This window comes from Palaemon carinicauda, chromosome 24, assembly GCF_036898095.1.
Source record: "Palaemon carinicauda isolate YSFRI2023 chromosome 24, ASM3689809v2, whole genome shotgun sequence".
Lineage (NCBI taxonomy): Eukaryota > Metazoa > Arthropoda > Malacostraca > Decapoda > Palaemonidae > Palaemon > Palaemon carinicauda.
The window spans coordinates 3,074,253-3,093,778 of NC_090748.1; the positions used below are offsets into that span (position 1 = coordinate 3,074,253).

Sequence of the window (19,526 nt, forward strand, 5' to 3'; positions counted from 1 at the left end):
CAGCAGTATCATCAGAGTAATTTATGAGGAAGTAAAATTGTGTATCATCTACAAATAGCTTAAAATTCATGTTTCTGTTGATTTGGAGATCTCTAAAGAAATTTGCAGATTGTTCAGGATTCTATTTTAATTTTGCATTATATGACCTCTTTTTGATAATTCTGATTTAGAGGGAGTTTCCAAGGATATATCAGTCTATGCAGGGTTTGTAATAAAAGAAGAGAACAGATATTTCCCTGAATGGTGGACAGTCTCAATTATTCCCCTATTTTGGGCATGTTGTAGGTATAGGATATAGCCTAATTCATACGTAGTTACTCAATTGGTTACTAGAACTCAAGCCAGTCTGTTGCTCCAGATATGTTGGCAATCCTATGTGGTGCTGTACATGGGAATTGCTTTGGGGTGGTCTTATTCTTATTTACTGTTTTGTGCGGGGAACATTTTATCTATAGAAATCTTGCGAGAAGTATATAGGCCGCATGGTACCTCTCTGGGAAGTATGTTGCATGATCAGGTTAGAATTCTTAGAGTAAATAAGTTCAGCTAAGAGGAAAGAGTCTAGTGCTTCCACACTAAATTCGTCAGTATGTCTAGAAATTTGGAAATGGTCAGGTCACCAGTACTACACATAGTCATGTTTGCAACTTCAGTGGTTAAAGACTCTACCACATTGAAAACACTGTTTTACGTCCAATCAGCGAAGTTAAGCAACATTGGGTCTGGTCACAACTCGGATGGGTGACTGCTTGGGAACACCAAATGCTCTTGTTTTGTTCTGTTGATCTAGATTCCTTTGCATAGAGGGGAGAAGAGGGGAGATACCCTGTTAAGTACAGTTAAAAATCTAGATCTTTACACATTCCAATCTTTTACCATGATTTAGCAGGTTTGAAACAAGTTCAGGCTCTCTTGCAAACACAATCAATCTAATGGCTTTGTTCAGGACACAAGAGAAATGGTCTACAGATTGTGCAGTTTGTTATCAGTGTGCGAGAAGGTTGCCGTACCAATCAATCTGCTAGATGACACAATTCAAGGGTGTTTCACCTAAACCCATTCATTTTACATCTAATCACCTGCTGACTTTCAATCGCATTCTCGAAACTAGGATTTTCGCAACCCTCTAGTGTGTTCTTTATAGGTTCTAAAAGATAGTCTCCCATTATTTTTTATCAAACATACTAGTATATTAACTTTAATTGTGTCAGTCTAAGAATGTATCAATCAATGACAAAAACTAGCTAGGATTATCTTGCTTTTTTAAAGGTGTCCTTTCATGAAAAGAATTTTCAGTTTCAGCCTTTGTCGGGTATAGATTTCTTATTTTGATACTCAAGCATCCTGGATCTGACCTTTCCTTTACAGGTACTATAACGGATGTTCTTAAGCCTGTCAGTATTATAAAACCTCTAGTAATCAGGTCTGTGTTTTTCAGAATTGGGATGTGGTTTTACAATATTTCAAAGGTTCAATCTTTAAATCTTAGGGAAACCCTTCACATATATTTTTCAAAATTTAAATACGTTTTCTATTAGCACTGACTTTGGAAGCATGCCTTTTTTGCCCTTCTTCAACATTAAACTATTTTAAGCCTAAAAGTTTGTTGCATTTTTCTCATTTCCCCTCTTTAGAAATGATTGTAAGCATTTTACTTGAAAACAGTTCTTTATCTGGTAAGAGCTATTCAGTATATTTTGGACAAATTGTAGACTTTACAGGTAGTTGAAAGGTTTAAAGGCCACTCATGAATGGCAGAGGCAAGGGACAGTGACATTGCCCTATCAAGCAGGACAATGCCCTACAGACTGACCATATTACATAAGATCAGCGCCCAACCCCACTCTCCACCCAAGCTAGGACCAAAGGAGGGCCAGGCAATGGCTGCTGATGACTCAGCAGATAGAAGCTAGGACCAAAGGAGGGCCAGGCAATGGCTGCTGATGACTCAGCAGATAGACCTATAGGCTCCTCAAAACCACCACCTTTAGCTCACAGGGATGGTGAGGTTGCGGCGACCAATGGAGCTAATGAGTTTGAGCGGAACTCAAACCCCAGTCTGGCAATGACTCTAGTATCCGGCCACCACAACCCTATTATGCAATCTGGGGATCAGAATGGGGGTCAGAATTACATTTCGTCCTCTCTCCAAAAATGCTGTCATTTTTGGTCAAACTCAGAATTGGTTCCGAATCTTATAAAGCCTTGAAGATTAAGGTTTTAGATATTGGGAGTAAATCTACATCTCTTAATTTTTACAGGATTGTTTCTTTGGAAAGAATTATAGCATCGGTTAAATAGCATGCTGTGTTGGTGTTTCACAGACATTATCTTGAAGAATAATGGCCTTCTTATCAAGGCCCAGGTCCTAGAGTACAGTCTTTTAAATATTTTGAGTTTAAATTATTTATGGGTTTTATTTTTCAATTTATCAAATATCTTTAGAAAAACAATCTGGAGTTCTATAATGCAAGCTGTACTTTGAGATGGTTTCCATTAATCTAGACCATTTGAGTAAAAACCTTTAATTATCCCTTACATTTTAATTCTATTTTGACGTACTGTATCTATTTCCTTCAATGGCATTTTCACCTCCATCAGAGTGTGGGAGATAGCAATATGAACTTTAGGGGTCATAGAAATAAACATTTTAAGAATGAAATTTGTTATTTCTAAACTCACCTGATGTTCATAAGCATGTCTGCACTCCTCCCCACTGACTTACGATGTTAAGAAATAGGGACTACTGTCATTTTCAAAAAGGACACCTGACGCTCCTCACCATTAACCACTAGTGTGTTTCGTTACTTTACTAGGGGCATGCATCTATCGAAAGGAAAGAAAATTTTAACATTTTTTTTAAATTTTGGGGGTAAACATTGATAAAACATGCTTCTGGAGAAGAAGCAATATGGACATCAGGTAAGTGCAGTATAAAAATAACAAATGTTATTTCTGGGATCAACCTGTGTCGCTCCGTGAAATGCTCCTTATAGCACCATTTCTAAGGTATAAATACTGGTAAATATACCAGAGAAAAAAGTTGCATGGAATACCAGGAATAAACCCAGCTCGCTCACCATAATTGCGTGTCGGTATAGTAACTGGGGCGTGTTAGAACCACGACCAGAGGTCCCTCACCAGTTAGTCCTCTCCTTCCTCAATATCCCCAGATACTAAAAGGTGCCTTTATTATTAAAATTTCATTTATGCTTTGTGCAAGTTTAGAGATGTGTCAGTAACTGAGAGCAGTTTGGATAATTTTGTAAAATTTTGCATTCCATTGTTCATGAATAGAATCTATTTATATAAGATGATTTGTTTAATTTGTTCGGGGAGCAAGTTAGGAATCTGAAATGTTCATATTCTAAAATAGTTTTTCCCATAAGGAATAGAAAATATTCACTCAATGCATTCTACAAGTCAATAAATAAACATATATACTCATTCTTATAGGCTTTATAAGAGTAATTATTGAACAATTTATAAATAGTACAATAGAAACAATGGAAAAATTGACTAGCACTTTACCTTTAAGAAAAGTCATGGCTGGTGTGAGGGAGACGAGAGACAAGACAGGAGATACTCCTTGGAAGGAGGATCTCCCTCCACAAGTAATTCTGCTAAAATAACATGAGTTCTTTCTTTTGAACGACTTTCACTATCACATTTGGTTGACTTTTTATGCACTTACAATTAATTATGACAAGGAACCTATCTAGACATAACCTCCTTTCCTTTTCTTTAAATGGCATGAAAATAGGGTAAAAGTCACATGACCACTGCGTGTGTGACGTACGGTCCTGGTATGACGTATTACTCTCATTCGTACTTGTCCAGAAAAATGCTAATGTCCCTGATTATACACGATATCTTCAGATAGTTGTTTCCGGGGGTTGGAACCCCGTGATACCTGACGGTAATTCTCTTGTAACATCAACCGCAGAAATATTATACTGTACTATAGAAAATTGTCAGAAGGAACTTCCATCAGGATGACATGGCTATCTCACCCAAAAATAGATTTTTCCTATGTCAAAATCCATTTTTCTGGGCTTGAACCTGTGCCGGCCAGTGAATAAGTTCCTATTAGCACTTATTCTTAGGTAATTTACTGCTAAATATACCAGAGAAAAAATGTAAAGGAGTGCTAGGTTAACTAGCTCGCTCACCTATTGGTGTCGGTATAGAATTGGGCGTATAATCCAGAGGTCCCGCACTATTTAGATTCATCCACGACAAAGACCCCAATAGAGGAGAGCCGTTCAACCTCACTCGGCACCACCAACTCTGCATCCGCTCAGAACCCAACTCCTTTTTAGCACGCCTGTGTGGTAACCCGCTTGTTTGTGCTCTCGTGTTTTTGCCTTATTTTTCGTGGATTATGGCTTCTACATCGGTTTCCCAGGAGACACCGTCTAAGTTAAGTACCAAGCTATGTTTTGCTGTGTTTTGAGCAATCTAGATCGTTTAATATTTAAATTATAGGAGTTTATTCTCTTCGATCATCTCGGTCTTGCTCGATTCCGCTTACGGTTGGTACTCCTGTTTTGAGAGCTTTTAGTTTCACTCGCGGTGTTACTAAGTGTATTATTTTTATTATTAGTTTAAATTTTTATATGTTTTATTGTGGATATTCATTATTTAGCGTTTAGAACCCTTGTGGTTCATATTTAGGGCCGATATCAGATTACGTATCGTAGATGGCTTGCCGACCTTCGTTACTGGGCGGCAATTTTTATTATTTAAGCCATCAGGATGTTGTCCTTCGGGATTTATTCATTATTTCGCATGCCTTGCCCTAATTTTTTATGTGTATATTTATATATTTTTCAACGCTATTACTTTTATAATGAATATTTGTGCTTATTACTCCGTATGATCTGTTTTGGTAGTGTTTGGGGATCGTCAGTTGGTAGCCCTGCTGCTCCGTATCACGTGATCCTCCCCCAAGCTCCCCCTCTCGCTAGGTTGGTGGCTAGGCTTCTCTCCCCCCTCCCCTAGGGGACCGTTGCCTTTCCTTCTTTCAGAGGGGGTAGTTCAGTGTTCATGGACTTTGTCCTCCCTCCGGGTGTCCCGGCGGTTTCGTCTCTGTCTAGACTGGTTGGCCACCGGTCAACAGAGTAGGATCCCGGTGCACCCTATTTTATATTCACCTATCACACTTTTATTATGTTATACGAAACCCTCCGGGTTCTGTTGGTGGTTCTTATCTACGGTTCCGCCCCCCTCTTAATTTATAACAGTTACTATGATTATATATGACAGATCACTATCCCGGAGTTCCTATATGTATTAGTTTATGGATGTACTTTTATTTCCCGGTCCGGGGCTTAACCTCGCTCCGGGAAATCAGACACCATGTGTGTTAATTCTTTGTTGCATCCTTCTTTATGATCCCGGCTCGACCGGAATGGATAGTTATACTCTAGTCTTAAGTTAGACTTATGTTAGGCCCGGGTCCTTCGGACCCGCCCCTACTTAAGAGTATTACAGTTAAGCTCTAGTCTTAAGTTAGACTTATGTTTAGTCCCGGGTCCTCCGGACCCGCCCCTACTTAAGAGAATTACAGTTTCTCATATACTATTCTTTTTATAGATGGTGCATTGTCAGACGACGGCCTGTGCGGCTGTTCTTCACCAGCCTTGTGGCCATACTATGTGTAGGTCTCACGCCCTCTGCGGAGTTCAGCTGGAAGACATCGTAGTCTGGCACCCAGATAATTGTATGGTCTGTTTTGACCTCATCACCACCCTTGGATCTGATTCGGTGAGTCCCGTTGGCTATGTTGCCTTTCTAATTATTTTACCTTTATTTGGTATACATACACTATTTAGTAAGATTTCTATGGTCTTGAAGGACCTCCGGGAATCTTCCTTTCTGTAATTCCCACTATTATTTCAGGCATCCCCGGAGCAGAAGACTGCGGCTCGGGCCACACTGAAAGTGTGGGTTGGGGGATTTGCCCGAAACGTGAAATCGAAACAGCCTTACGTCCTTTCTGAAGACTACTGTGCTATGATCTACCCTAACGCCAAGTCTTCAGCCGCTGTGGCTAGGCATGTTGCGGCACCCATCATTGCCGACATTGATGCCACTATTTCGGGATTCATCGACCAGGAACAAGATCCGTTGGATGCTCCCGGAGATCTGGAAGACAATGTTGCCTCCTTGAATTTGGATGTGGAACCTATGTTGTTGGATGATCCGGATGCAGGTAGGGTGGTAAGTGAGGCAGGTGTTACCGGCGTTGAGATTCCTATCCTCAGCCCCGCTCTTTCTTCTTCATCTGATCTCTCTTCTTTCCATGGTTTTTCTGGGGACCGCGATTCGTCTCACCGATCACACCCGGTTCCCCCCAAAGATAAGTCTATATCTAGAACTTTGCCAAAAGCTCGTAAGCCCCACAAGGCTTCCCATAGTTCCAAATCAAATACAAACCCGTCATCTAAGGCTTCCGGCTCCTCCTCTAAGTCTCACGACCCGGGAGTACAATCCGCCACTTCTGCTCCTAACCCGGGCCTTTCCGAATCAGCCATGCTTCGCATTGTGTCGGAGATGCAATCTAAGATTGTGTCGGAAATGCAGGCCAAGATGGACACGATGTTCTCTAACATTGGTCAGAGACTTGGGGCATTAGAGCATGGTGCTCCAGAGCGAGTTCAAAGCTCTCTCATCCCGGATGCCTCTAAGCTTCCGCCGTTTACCAAGAATAACCCTTGGCGCATGGCTCTTCATTCCCCATTCTCAGACGGGATGTTAACGTTGGAAGGTCTTGGTACTCGTCCACTAGAGGATTTTGAATTCTTTCCTCCTGGTCTCGCATTTCCATTTCATGGTTATGCCAGGCTTACCGAGGAAGCTCTGGTTCGGCTGGATAAGGTCCCCAAAGAGACCGTCATTTTCCCAAAGGAACAAGCCCAATCTGTTTGGGCTAGGTTTCTGAATGATATAGGTTGCACCAATACCATGTTGACGCCTCATAAAAGTTCTTTCACAATGTTCTTAATGGACAAGAATACCGTGACTCCATGCGTCAATAAGATTGCAGAGCTTGCTTTTCAATATGCTCTGGAGGAGAAGCCCTTGCCTCCCATCCGAGAGGTAGATCCGATCTCCCTCCTTCTTCCTTCAGGTAATGAGTGTTGGGACAATGTCCATACCACCTTTACTTCTGGCAAGCTAACAGCGGACTGTGCGTCAGTAATGTTTAGTGAACGGCTTCCCCGTCTCCCGGAATCCCTTATTAAACAGGAGTATGATTCCCGCCTACGTGTTGGTCGAACTTTGAACTTGGCCACGTCTACGGAGTCGATAGTCTTAACTTATGATACTGAGAGTATCTTTAAGTCTCTCAATAAGGCTACTTTGCAGTCGTTATATTTTGACTTATATGACTTTGCTCTTGCTAAACGTAGGTGCCGCAAACACGTCCTGGCTGAGGCGACTATTAGGCACGAGCCGAATAAACTTATCCGGTCCTCTTGTTGGGGTCCAAATCTTTTCCCTGAGGATCTTGTGGAGGAAGTCTTGGCAGAGGCTACTAGAGTTAATCAGAGCCTTAAAGCCCGTTGGGGTTTGACTCCTAAGCGGAAATATGATCCCGCAAGTTACCAAGCCCGGGGTAGGAAGAAGCTCCGCCCGTATACCTCCACTCAGTTCCGGCAACAGCAGAGTAGCTCGCCCGTTTTCCGGCAGCCTCTTCCTCCATCTCCTGCTGTTCCTGCACAGCCTTCCACCTCTCAGGCTCCTTCCTCGGACGACTACGTCACCGTTCTGCTCCCTAAGAGCCAGCTTCCCGGTGCCTTCACCACCTCTCCAGCCTTTAACCAATCTTATGAGGCTCAAGGCTCTTCCCAGGGTTATAACAGAGGTAGAGGCTACCACCGTGGTTCATACCAGAACAGAGGTAGAGGTAGATTCTTTCGCAAGGGAAAGAACTTCCGAGGCGGACGTGGAGGCAACTCCTCAAGCCAATACTGAGGTGCAGCGGGTAGGGGGGAGGCTTTATGCCTTCCGCAACAAATGGAGGTTCAGTCCCTGGGCTTTCAGTATCATCTCCAAGGGACTGGGGTGGAGTTGGATTCAGGGACCTCCTCCACCGAACAGATTTCATCAGCATTCCACTCCGGACCTAGTCGAATTTGTCCAGGACCTGTTACAAAAGAACGCCATACAAGAAACGAAACACCTGAAGTTTCAGGGTCGGCTGTTCAATGTCCCGAAGAAGGATTCGGACAAGAGAAGAGTGATTCTAGACCTATCCCTTCTCAACTTGTCCATTCAATGCGACAAGTTTCGAATGCTTACCGTCCCGCAGGTGCGGACCTTACTTCCCCGTGGGGCCGTCACCACCTCTATCGATCTTACAGACGCCTATTATCACGTCCCGATAGCGAGACACTTCCGTCCGTATCTAGGCTTCCGCCTAGGAAACAAAAATTACTCCTTCAAGGTGATGCCTTTCGGGCTCAACATCGCCCCAAGGATCTTCACAAAGTTAGCAGAAGTTGCTGTTCAGGAACTCAGAAATCAAGGGATTCAAGTAGTAGCCTATCTGGACGACTGGCTCATTTGGTCAGACACCTCCCAAAATTGCCTAAAAGCCACTCACAGAGTCATCCAATACCTTCAATCTCTAGGCTTCCAGATCAACTTCAAGAAGTCCCGTCTTCTTCCGAAATCAAAGTTCCAATGGCTCGGCCTGCAATGGGATCTTATATCTCACACTCTGTGTCTTCCCAAACCCAAGAGGTTAGAGATTGCAATGAACACCAAACGCTTTCTCAAAGACAAAGTAAGTTCCAGACGACTCCAAGAGAGGATCCTAGGGTCCCTTTAATTTGCTTCAGTGACGGATCTACTTCTGAAAGCAAAATTGAAAGATATCAATCGTGTCTGGCGTTCGAGGGCGAACCGGAAGCTCCGGGACAGGAAAGTCCGCCTTCCTCCCATTCTCCGGGAAAGACTTCTACCTTGGACAAGGGCCAACAATCTGTCAAAGTCAGTTCCCCTTCGATTTCCGCCTCCGAAGTTAATCATTCACACGGACGCATCCCTATCAGGTTGGGGAGGCTATTCTCAGCTCAGGAAAGTTCAAGGTCTTTGGTCTCCCTTATTCCGCCAATTTCACACCAATGTGCTGGAGGCCATGGCAGTTCTTCTAACCCTGAAACGTCTCGCTCCATCCAAGAGACAACACCTTCGTCTGGTTCTCGACAGCGAAGTGGTGGTCCGCTGCCTCAACAGAGGCGGATCAAAATCAGGGCCTCTGAACCATGTTCTAGTAGCCATATTCTCCCTAGCAGCCTCGAACCGTTGGCATCTTTCAGCTGTCCACCTGGCGGGAGTCCGGAACGTAGTTGCAGACGCCTTGTCCCGGACCTCCCCTCTAGAATCGGAATGGTCACTCGATCTAAAGTCATTCCGGTGGATTCTCTCTCGGGTTCCGGGTCTCCAAGTGGACCTCTTCGCCACGGAGTCCAACCACAAATTGAGAGTATATGTGGCTCCCAATCTAGACCCTCAGGCCTACGCCACAGACGCCATGTCACAGAATTGGGACATCTGGGAAAGGATTTATCTCTTTCCCCCGGTGAATCTTTTACTGAAAGTCCTAGACAAACTGAGATCCTTCAAGGGACGAGTAGCCTTGGTCGCACCCAACTGGCCCAAGAGCAATTGGTACCCTCTCCTGCGAGAGTTGAGACCACATCCTCACCCGATACCCAATCCGGTTCTGTCTCAGATAGTACAAACACGCGTTGTGTACGCTTTCTCAAACATTCAGAGCGCCCTAACTTTATGGACTTCATGAAGTTTGCGGCCATGCATGGTGCCAATATCGATCCTCAAAACACCCTGTTCCTAGAATCAGATAAACGGGATTCCACCATCCGCCAATATGATTCTGCGGTTAAAAAGTTGGCTAAATTTTTGATAGACTCAGACGTACACTGTATGAACTTGAACCTTACAGTCACTTTCTTTAGAACTTTATTAGAATCAGGTCTGGCAGCCAATACTATCACCACTATTAAATCTGCCTTGAAAAAGATCTTCCTAGTGGGTTTTAACATAGACTTAACCGACTCTTTGTTAGCTTCAATTCCGAAAGCCTGTGCCAGACTGAAACCGGTTACTCGTCCTACCCCGGTTACCTGGTTCCTTAATGATGTACTCAAATTGGCTTCTGATACCATTAACAGTTCTTGTGATTACATTCCCCTTCTCAGGAAAACACTTTTCCTGGTGAGTTTGGCTTCCGGGGCAAGAATTTCTGAACTGGCAGCTTTGTCAAGAGACCCGGGTCATATTGAGTTCCTTCCTTCGGGAGAGGTCCTTCTTTCACCTAACAAATTCTTTTTAGCTAAGAATAAAGACCCTCAGAACAGATGGTCCTCCTGGAAAATTGTTCCCCTCACGCAAGATCCGTCTCTGTGCCCTGTTACTACTCTTAAGTCTTATTTATCCCGGACCTCCTCTAACTCCTCCGGGCCTCTATTCGTTAGAGAACAAGGCGGTACCATTACCATTAAAGGTATCAGGCAACAAATTTTGTATTTTATTAAACAAGCTAGCCCTGACTCTTTTCCTCTTGCACATGATATCAGAGCGGTTGCTACTTCGGTGAACTTTTTTCACCACATGAATTTTACGGATCTTTCCAGGTATACAGGGTGGAAGTCACCGTCAGTGTTCAAGAAACACTATCTTAAACATTTGGAAGCCCTTAAATTTCCTACAGTAGCTGCAGGGAGCGTAGTTACCCCCAGGTAACTCACATGTTAATTCCTTGTCATTTTATCTCTCCCCCTTACCTGCCTCATTTATACCCTATTTGTATTCGTTGGTTTCGCACCTGATTACTATTACTATATTTGTAAATTTTTGACTCCTGAGTATCTGTATATATCATCACTCACGGCATTATTATACCTTACCTTTTTTGTCAATTGTTCTACCAAGTGGATTTATGTTCTTTTTAAGATACCCTTATAGCTGTTTTTGGCACTCATCTCTAATTAAAGTAACTTGTATTTCCTTTATGTTTATGTTTTTTCCTTTATTTTGCAAGTTTGGTGACATTTCTCTTGTATATATTCACTGGCCGGCACAGGTTCAAGCCCAGAAAGGGGATTTTGACGTAGGAAAAATCTATTTCTGGGCGAGGGACCTGTGCCGCCCAGTGAACCCTCCCAGCTCCTCTCCCTTGGAGTCCCCAAACTTTGGGTGCTAAGGAGTTGGGTTCTGAGCGGATGCAGAGTTGGTGGTGCCGAGTGAGGTTGAACGGCTCTCCTCTATTGGGGTCTTTGTCGTGGATGAATCTAAATAGTGCGGGACCTCTGGATTATACGCCCAATTCTATACCGACACCAATAGGTGAGCGAGCTAGTTAACCTAGCACTCCTTTACATTTTTTCTCTGGTATATTTAGCAGTAAATTACCTAAGAATAAGTGCTAATAGGAGCTTATTCACTGGGCGGCACAGGTCCCTCGCCCAGAAATAGATTTTTCCTACGTCAAAATCCCCTTTTTACAGACCTATACAATGCTCATAAACCAATTTGAATTTGTATGCTTGTACTGTATTCAAAGTTACTCATAAACCAGGATAGTACTGTACTTGTTTTGAATTTGCCTAGAAGATTTTTATAAAGCTTAGCTAAAACTCTTTTGCTTTTGACATTATCATCTGCTAAACGCACTACTGAAACTCTTTTTTGTAAAGTAGGTTTTGCAGAACATTATGTAAATGTGTTTGTGGTAGCTCTAGCCCTACTAATTACTGGCCCCTTTCCATAACTACTAAATCATATAAAGTTTTTGAACGTCTAAATAGGTATGCTAAAAGTAGTCATCTGTTCCCTAGTATGCAATCTGTCTTTTGTAAAGACTTTGGAACATATGATGCCCTTCTTACAATCTCCAATGCTGTACAGAAATCCCTCAATTGTCATCAGGAAGTTTATATGATTGGCCTTGATTTTAGTATTAACTCTGACTGTGTTAATCATGAGACCCTTGTTTTCAAACTCAAACAGTTGGGAGTAGATGTTTTTCCCAACATCATTATTGAACTTTTAAGTAATAAATTGCAAAAAGTACTTCCAGATGGGCCTCATAGTGGGTATAGGAATGTAATATCTGGTGTTCCTCAAGGTAGTGTCCTCAGCCCATTACTTTCTCTACTATCCACACATATGTGGTTTGGCCTAGAAAATAAGCTCATTACGCATGCAGATAATGCTAATTTCTTTGCGTCAATTCCATCTCATGAATGTAGATCTGGGGTTGCTGAATCCCTTATAGAGATCTAATCAAAATTAGGGCATGGTACAATTTATGAGGCATTAAGTTGAACCCTAACAAAACTCTAAGTATGGTTGTAAGTAGGCCACGGACAGTGGCTCCTCAACATTCAGGTCTTAAATAGATAGAACTCCTTTGAATTTTAGTTGCAATTCTAGATTACAAATTTACTTTTGTGGAACACATTCGGTCTGTTTCTTCTTCAACTCCTTAAAAAAATGGCTTATTAGATTCTTTTTTAGTATTTTGGTGATCAATCATGCATTCCTTTTTTCTCTGGTATATTCAGCAATAACTATGCCTTAGAAATGGTGCTAGAGGAGCATTTCACTGGGCGACACAGGTTGAGCCCAGAAATATATTTTTTCTTCGTCAAAATCCCTTTATTCTACTTTACACTTTGTACAGTATTATTCACCTGTCTGGTCTTCAGCTGCTGACTCTCATATTAAGGTGATGGAAAAAAACTTGTGATCTATTAAATTTCTTATTCCTGATCTTCATAATAATTTCTGGCACTGTCATTCAGTTATTTCCTTATGCATGCTACATATTTTTTTTTTATAATTCTGACCATCCTTTGCATTCAGATCTTCCCAGACTGTACCATCCTTTACTTAGTACTAGGTATGCAGTCAATTCTAACAGTCTTGCCTTCTCCCTCATAAGGTTCAACACTACACAGTATTCTATAAGTTTTATTCCAGCTGTAATCAGACTGTCAAATGACCTTCCTAATCTTGTGGTTGGATCAGAGGAACTTCAGAAGTTCAAACTTGTAGCAAATGTTTTTATGTTGAACAGGTTTACATAACTCTCCCTTCATAGTTTAAACACTATCTTATCTCCTTTGCCTCCTTTCTGAGCTGGGAATTATTTTAAGACAAGGTTTACCACATTTTTTTTAAAATTTCTACATTGGGAAAGGAATTTACAAATGCATCAGAGAATAGATATCTTGGTCAGGTGAAAACTGCTAAAAGAGCAGCTATATTGCTGAAGTTTTTTTACGAATCCTTCTTTGGAAAGCATTTTAGCTGCAGCTCAAGGCGTAGCAATCAGTATTTGCTAAACATTATCTTAAAGAATCCAGGTTCTCTTATCAAGGACTTTAGATGCCTTAGTAGCTGCTGGGAATGTGGTTTAATTAAGTTGGGTTTCCTTTAGTTTTATTAATGGATGAATTCAACTAGTCGAAGTTATAATGCTTTGGTATCAAGACACTGGACTAAGAGTGAGTTTGGTGCAAAAATTAGTATTTTCTAGGACTTTAAATTTCCTACCTCTTTCGTTCATAATCCACCTTCATCAGTTGGTGAGCCAGCAATATAAATATCAGGGGAGGTTCATAGAAATTAATGGAATTCTAATAATGAAATTTGCTATTTCTATGCTCAACTAATGTTCGTATACAAGCCCACACTCCTCCCCACTAATAAATGATGTCCCAAGATACAATATTAGTTGTGATTTCGAGATTGAATAGTGCAAGGGCAGCCAGTCACACCTTGGATTACCATTAGTCACCAGGTGTCACCTTGGCGGGTAAGTCGTGAGGAAGGATATGGGAAAATTTTAGATATTTGGGGTAACGTTGCTATTAAGCCAGCTTCAAGGACAAAGCAATACGAATATCAGATGAGTATTGTACATAAATAAAAAATTTAACTATCAAAATTCCAATTTTTAAAGTACATTACAGTAATTTATATTTTTCCTAGCTATACAAACCTAAGGCCTTTAAATCTAGACTTTCCACAGCAACCAATCTCTCAGTCTTGAGCCAAAACTCAAAAGTGAGGAGTCTTTGACAGGAAAGTAGGCTAGGCTATTTGCTCACGCCCCTCACCCATAGTTAAGTACCTTATAGGCTATTTCATTATTGAATTCAGTGGCTGTTTCAGCTCAGCGGCAGACCTTCCCTCCTTCAAAGGACTTAAGTTCTTGTATCTAGGAAAAACACTAATTACTTTTAAAATTTGTTATTAGAATAATTTATAATCTATGGTTATTAGATTGAGAAATACCAACAAAATCAAAATCTTGAATGTAAAAAGTGCAACATAAAAATAATGCCTACTGTAAAACTCATCACAATAAAACAATTATATGTCATTCAAAGTCTTAAACGAGAAGGAAGAATGCTTGCATAACCTAAATTACAAAAGATTCGATACCACTGTAACTGAGTAAATATGAATCATTATTCTATAAATGACAGTAACCAACATAACCTAATTGACAACACTTAGTCAGAGCAGATAAAAGATAATTGTGGTAACTATTACTCAATTAGCGTCTTAATGAGACAAAACAGTACCATGAAAAAAGGCACTCTTAAATTCAATCCTAAATACAGATAAAATACAATCTGACAAAAAATTCCTTGGAAGAAATATCTTGTACAGTACTTATATGGCCCAAATATTATCAGCCAATATTGTCAATCAATATTTGAGCACGCTAATTAATTCGAGATAATGTACTGGACCATAGTCTAAATCTACATTGAATATCAGTAAATAAAAGGCATGGATGAATGAACGAGTTAAGGTGACAGATAAAACTTACCGGACCTCCGGCATAAGAGTACTGCTCCCTGTTGTCATTGTTCTTCCTCTTCTTTTTGAAAAATTTGTTTGGGTAATATTTCTTGACTAATGAATGGTCCTATATGTTATGGAATTATTAATAAACATCTATAGATAAACTTACAAAAGTTTATTAAGCAGTGTCTAATTCAGTAACACTAAATTAAACTATAGTTTTAAAAAATATCATTACTCAATATCTGTCATCTTATTACAGGTAGAATAATTTCACCAAATTCCAACTACCATTAAAAAACTCCATTCAATCTCTTCGACGTGATAGCTTATAATTAATTTCTGCTTGAGTTTGTTCTATCAGAGGCTTTAGCTGATCTTTGTAAACTGGATGATTGGTGCCATGACTAATTCGAAGGATAGGTTCTGCAGCTCTCAAAAGTTTCATTCCCATTTCTAGTTTTCCAGTGTAGCAGGTAACCTTCCCGAGTTTGAGAAGCATCAGGGCATATGCAGGATAATTTTCCCCATAATGGTACCTGCCAAGAAAAAAAATAACTGGATATTGGAAGACTCATGCACCACACAAAATTTGACGATGCGAAACTACATTCATCAAACACAATCTATAAAAGTACATACATACATATACCAAGGCACTTCCTCCAATTTTGGGGGGTAGCCGACATCAACAAATGAAACAAAACAAAAAAGAGGGGCCCCTACTCTCTACGTTCCTCCCAGCCTGACAAGGGACTCAACCGAGTTCAGCTGGTACTGCTAGAATGCCACAGCCCACCCTCCCCCGTTATCCACCACAGATGAAGCTTCATAATGCTGAATCCCCTTCTGCTGCTACCTCCGCGGTCATCTAAGGCACTGGAGGAAGCAGCAGGGCCTATAAAAATATATGAAGAAAATAAAAGCAGTAATGTAAATCATGAATACTGTACATGTAGTCTTGGAATGAGGACCAGGTATTGGGATTCAACTTTAAATTTCATAAGACCTCAGCCTTCATCTCTGCATATATCCACCATTTCCTATACTGTAATATCTTTTAATACAAAAAATAATATAGTAACTGCAGGAATGATATGCATGTTAATAAAGGTAGAGTACTGATAACATCTTTCTTGTTCTTAACAATATAAATTTTAATACCCCAACAAAGTACAATGGGTAGTTGTAGGATTAGCATGGTACTACTCCAAATAATCTAAAAGTTTATAAAAATACAGTACTGTATATGCAGAATTCATTGTTAAAGGATTGATAAATTCAAGTTAGATCAAATATTTGAATAAGACATTTTCCTAATCATAATTTCTATCTGATAACCTTCTGACCATTAAAAGTATTCGGAAAACTTTTTTTCTACTCCTGAAGCCAATACCATCATGTCACATTTCAGTGGTTTTGTCTAGCTAAAGATAATTTCCTTATAAAATGCTATACTTTACATAATTTGTTTTAATATCCATGTACTGTACTGCAATGCATACAGTTTAAATGTGTATACTGTAAGCTATGAAAACACAGTACACTGTACGAAAACACAGTACACTACTGTAGGGGCACAATCACTTCTTGATTCAAACTACTGTATTTCATTAAGACACAACGGTAAAATTTTTGTTGCTTTCATTTTGATAAATAATACAAGATATAGAAATATCTAAACAAGAATGGTTGAAAAAAATAAAAAATAAAAAAATTTAATTTTTAAAATGAAACTATTCCAAGATTTACTTGAAATCCAAGTTCTATTCCTTCAAAGAAAGGAAAAGATTTGACCATAACTAAAGAAAAAAATATTCTCCTTAATCTGGCAGGGTAGCTGGCTCAGTGAGGTGGAGATAAGGCATTGTGCAATGGCTTGTGCCTCCTCAGCTGCAGTTCAATCCTTTATTATTTCATTGAAACTACAGTATAGGCCTATGCTGTGCTACCCAAAATAATTAATTTTTATCTTGTATTATGGACCTGCTGCTTCCTCCGGTGCCTTGGGTGACCGCGGAGGTAGCAGCAGTAGGGGATTCAGTGTTATGAAGCTTCATCTGTGGTGGATAACGGGGGAGGGTGGGCTGTGGCACCCTAGCAGTACCAGCCGAACTCGGTTGAGTCCCTTGTCAGGCTGGGAGGAACGTAGAGAGGAGAGGTCCCCTTTTCTGTTTCATTTGTTTGATGTTGAATACCCCCCAAAATTGGGGGAAGTGCCTTGGTATATGTATGTATGTATGCTGTATTATGGACTTGTTCTCAGTATCTACATATCATGTAATTCTGAATTTCTTTTATCTATTTCTTGAAAATAAATGGTAGCAGCAAATAGTTGTGTTCTTATCTTTGATGGCAGCATAGACTGCTTACTTGCCTCGCGTTTCAATGACACCAAGAAAACCATACCCTGCCCAGCAATTGACAGCTCCTCTTGGCTAGCTTCGACACAGCACGAGGATTTTGGTCAGCTTGATTGACTTGCATGGGAGGACTACACACGCAACAAGCCAAACACCACCTACCTCAGAATCAGTCAAGGCACAAAAAGTGAGATAGCCCATGATATCATCAGCTAATACAAGTGAAGAGTCTGCATACTTTGTGCAGCAATAGTCCAACTATAAGATTACCACACACACACCTCAGGTTTAGACATGGTATTCCAGCTACTTCAATGTTGCACTATTGACTGGTTCTTTTTGCTTCACTGAACTGCCAGGATCTTTGATCTTCCCAGCATAAGCCTAGGAGGAAGGATATCCCCTCAAATTCCTCAAATTCAGTAGCATTTCTGCTCAACATACTATATCTAACAAATTACAATAGACATAAGATAGATCCAAGCTCTTTTCCTTCTCTAAGAGCTTTGGTACTCAACTGGTAGAGAAGACCTCTAATGAAAACGTTGATAAACTTGGCAAAGGTATAGGCTTGGACAAGAGCGGATTGGAGGAAAGGAATTCATTAAGCTACTGTGACCAAGGAAAGCACTCACAGACTACCCCATGCCTAACACATAGGGGAAACTTTCCTCCTATCTACTCATAACTGCACAGACTAAATGACTGACCTCAGTAAGTTATCATTTTCGTCAAAATAAAGTAGCTACAACTTTATTAGTAGCCTTGGTACAGTATTTAGTAGTTCTGATTAAACTTAACTAGGCCAAACTTGACAAAATTTGTTGAATAAGCAGCCTATTCTTTACTTCACCCAAGTCTGTAAAATGTCAAATTATTATGAACACTCCACTGAAACATGACTGTATTACATTAGATGCACCCAATACCTGCCAGTTTCCCAGATTTTTACATAAAAGCTTTTGATAACTCCAGTTTAACCCTGGATAGGTACGGTCCTCGGACACCCCTTTAAGGGTATACTCGGACGCGAACGACCCCGACGCCAAAAAAAATTCTTGAAAAATCAGTTTTTGCAGTAACCTCCTTTTTTCTTTTGCCAAAAAAAACTTCAATGAATGCTTAAAACAACTGTAAAGATAAATACTACTCATCTGCAGAAAAACTATTTATTATAAATATTTTAAAAAATTAAGTAGAAAAAAAAAAAAGACCTGACATAAAAATTCATAAAAAAAAAGTTTATACATATATACACAAATCCTTTTAGGAATTGATTCTTGAATGTTTAGGACACATCTTGATGTATTTTTGATGAAGTCAGACCCATGGAGGTGAAGATCTGAAATGAGAAAAAAAGGGTAACTTTTTTTGGCCAAAAAAAATTGTCCAAATTTCATGAATTTTTTTGGGTACCCAAATGAAATAGGAAGTGGCTAATTCTTTTAGGGAATAAACATATGTTATCCTAAAATAGAAATATGTAAAAAAATCTTCATTATTTTGTAAATTACATTTATATCAGGGGCCATATCTAAAGGTAATTTTTTGAGTACTTGGAAATTTCGTAAAAAAATACATATATTTAATATATAATATGATATTTATGCAGGTAAAAATATACCAAAATATCACAAATTCTATAGGGAACAAGAATATATATAGATAGGGCAGCTTACGCTTCGGATATGTCCACAAAATGGCCGCGAACCACACTGACTCAGACTCCCTAATCTGCCACTTGAAATGTAGGAAGGGTATGTCAATTTCAGGGTGTTATATACTAATCTAATTATTATTGGATATGCATAAAAATTGTATGGTGGGTTGCTGGATAATTTTCGATTATTTTACGACTATAAAATTAAAGTTCTGACCCAAAAAAATTTTTTGAAGGGAAATAAAATCGAAAAAAAAAATGTAAAACAATATTTTAGCTAAAAAAATTTGATGATATTCAATCAAAAAAAAAAGTAAACAAAATTTTCCGACAAATAAACATCTAGAGGAATCATTACTCTGTGATAGTTCCTTAGTACGTAGTAATTTTGAAAGAATTGGGAAAAAACGAAAAAATGGCAATCACCGGAAAATCGAACACATACCTATATATACGCCATATCTGGCTAAAAAAAAGATAGGCATGGGTAGCCAGATCATCTAGAAACACTTTCCAACACTATAAAAATATAAGTTTTGCGACACAACTTGCCAATTCCTTACGGTAACATGACTAAGCAAAAAAATGCAAAACAAATAAAAAGGGGCACTCGTGGAAAAATGGCCATTCTAATATACGGCATT

At 39.9% G+C, this 19,526-nt stretch overlaps 2 protein-coding genes across 4 annotated transcripts in view; one reads left to right on the top strand and one right to left on the bottom strand.

The window, feature by feature from the left end:
* The first annotated feature begins 2,911 nt into the window (after positions 1 to 2,911).
* Positions 2,912 to 12,321, top strand: LOC137617986 (uncharacterized). The gene is made up of 2 exons (XM_068347910.1): positions 2,912 to 2,922; positions 11,844 to 12,321. The coding sequence occupies exons 1-2, from the start codon at positions 2,912 to 2,914 to the stop codon at positions 12,319 to 12,321; spliced, it is 489 nt and encodes a 162-aa protein (XP_068204011.1).
* Positions 12,322 to 15,019: 2,698 nt separating this feature from the next.
* The window catches only part of LOC137618040 (histone-lysine N-methyltransferase SMYD3-like), a 58,463-nt gene continuing 53,956 nt past the window's right edge, over positions 15,020 to 19,526 (bottom strand). For all 3 annotated transcript variants that reach the window (XM_068347962.1, XM_068347963.1, XM_068347961.1), the window contains one exon: positions 15,020 to 15,398. In XM_068347962.1, the coding sequence (XP_068204063.1) occupies positions 15,167 to 15,398 (232 nt within the window). In that variant the 3' untranslated portion in view covers positions 15,020 to 15,166. The remainder of the gene's footprint in view (positions 15,399 to 19,526) is intronic.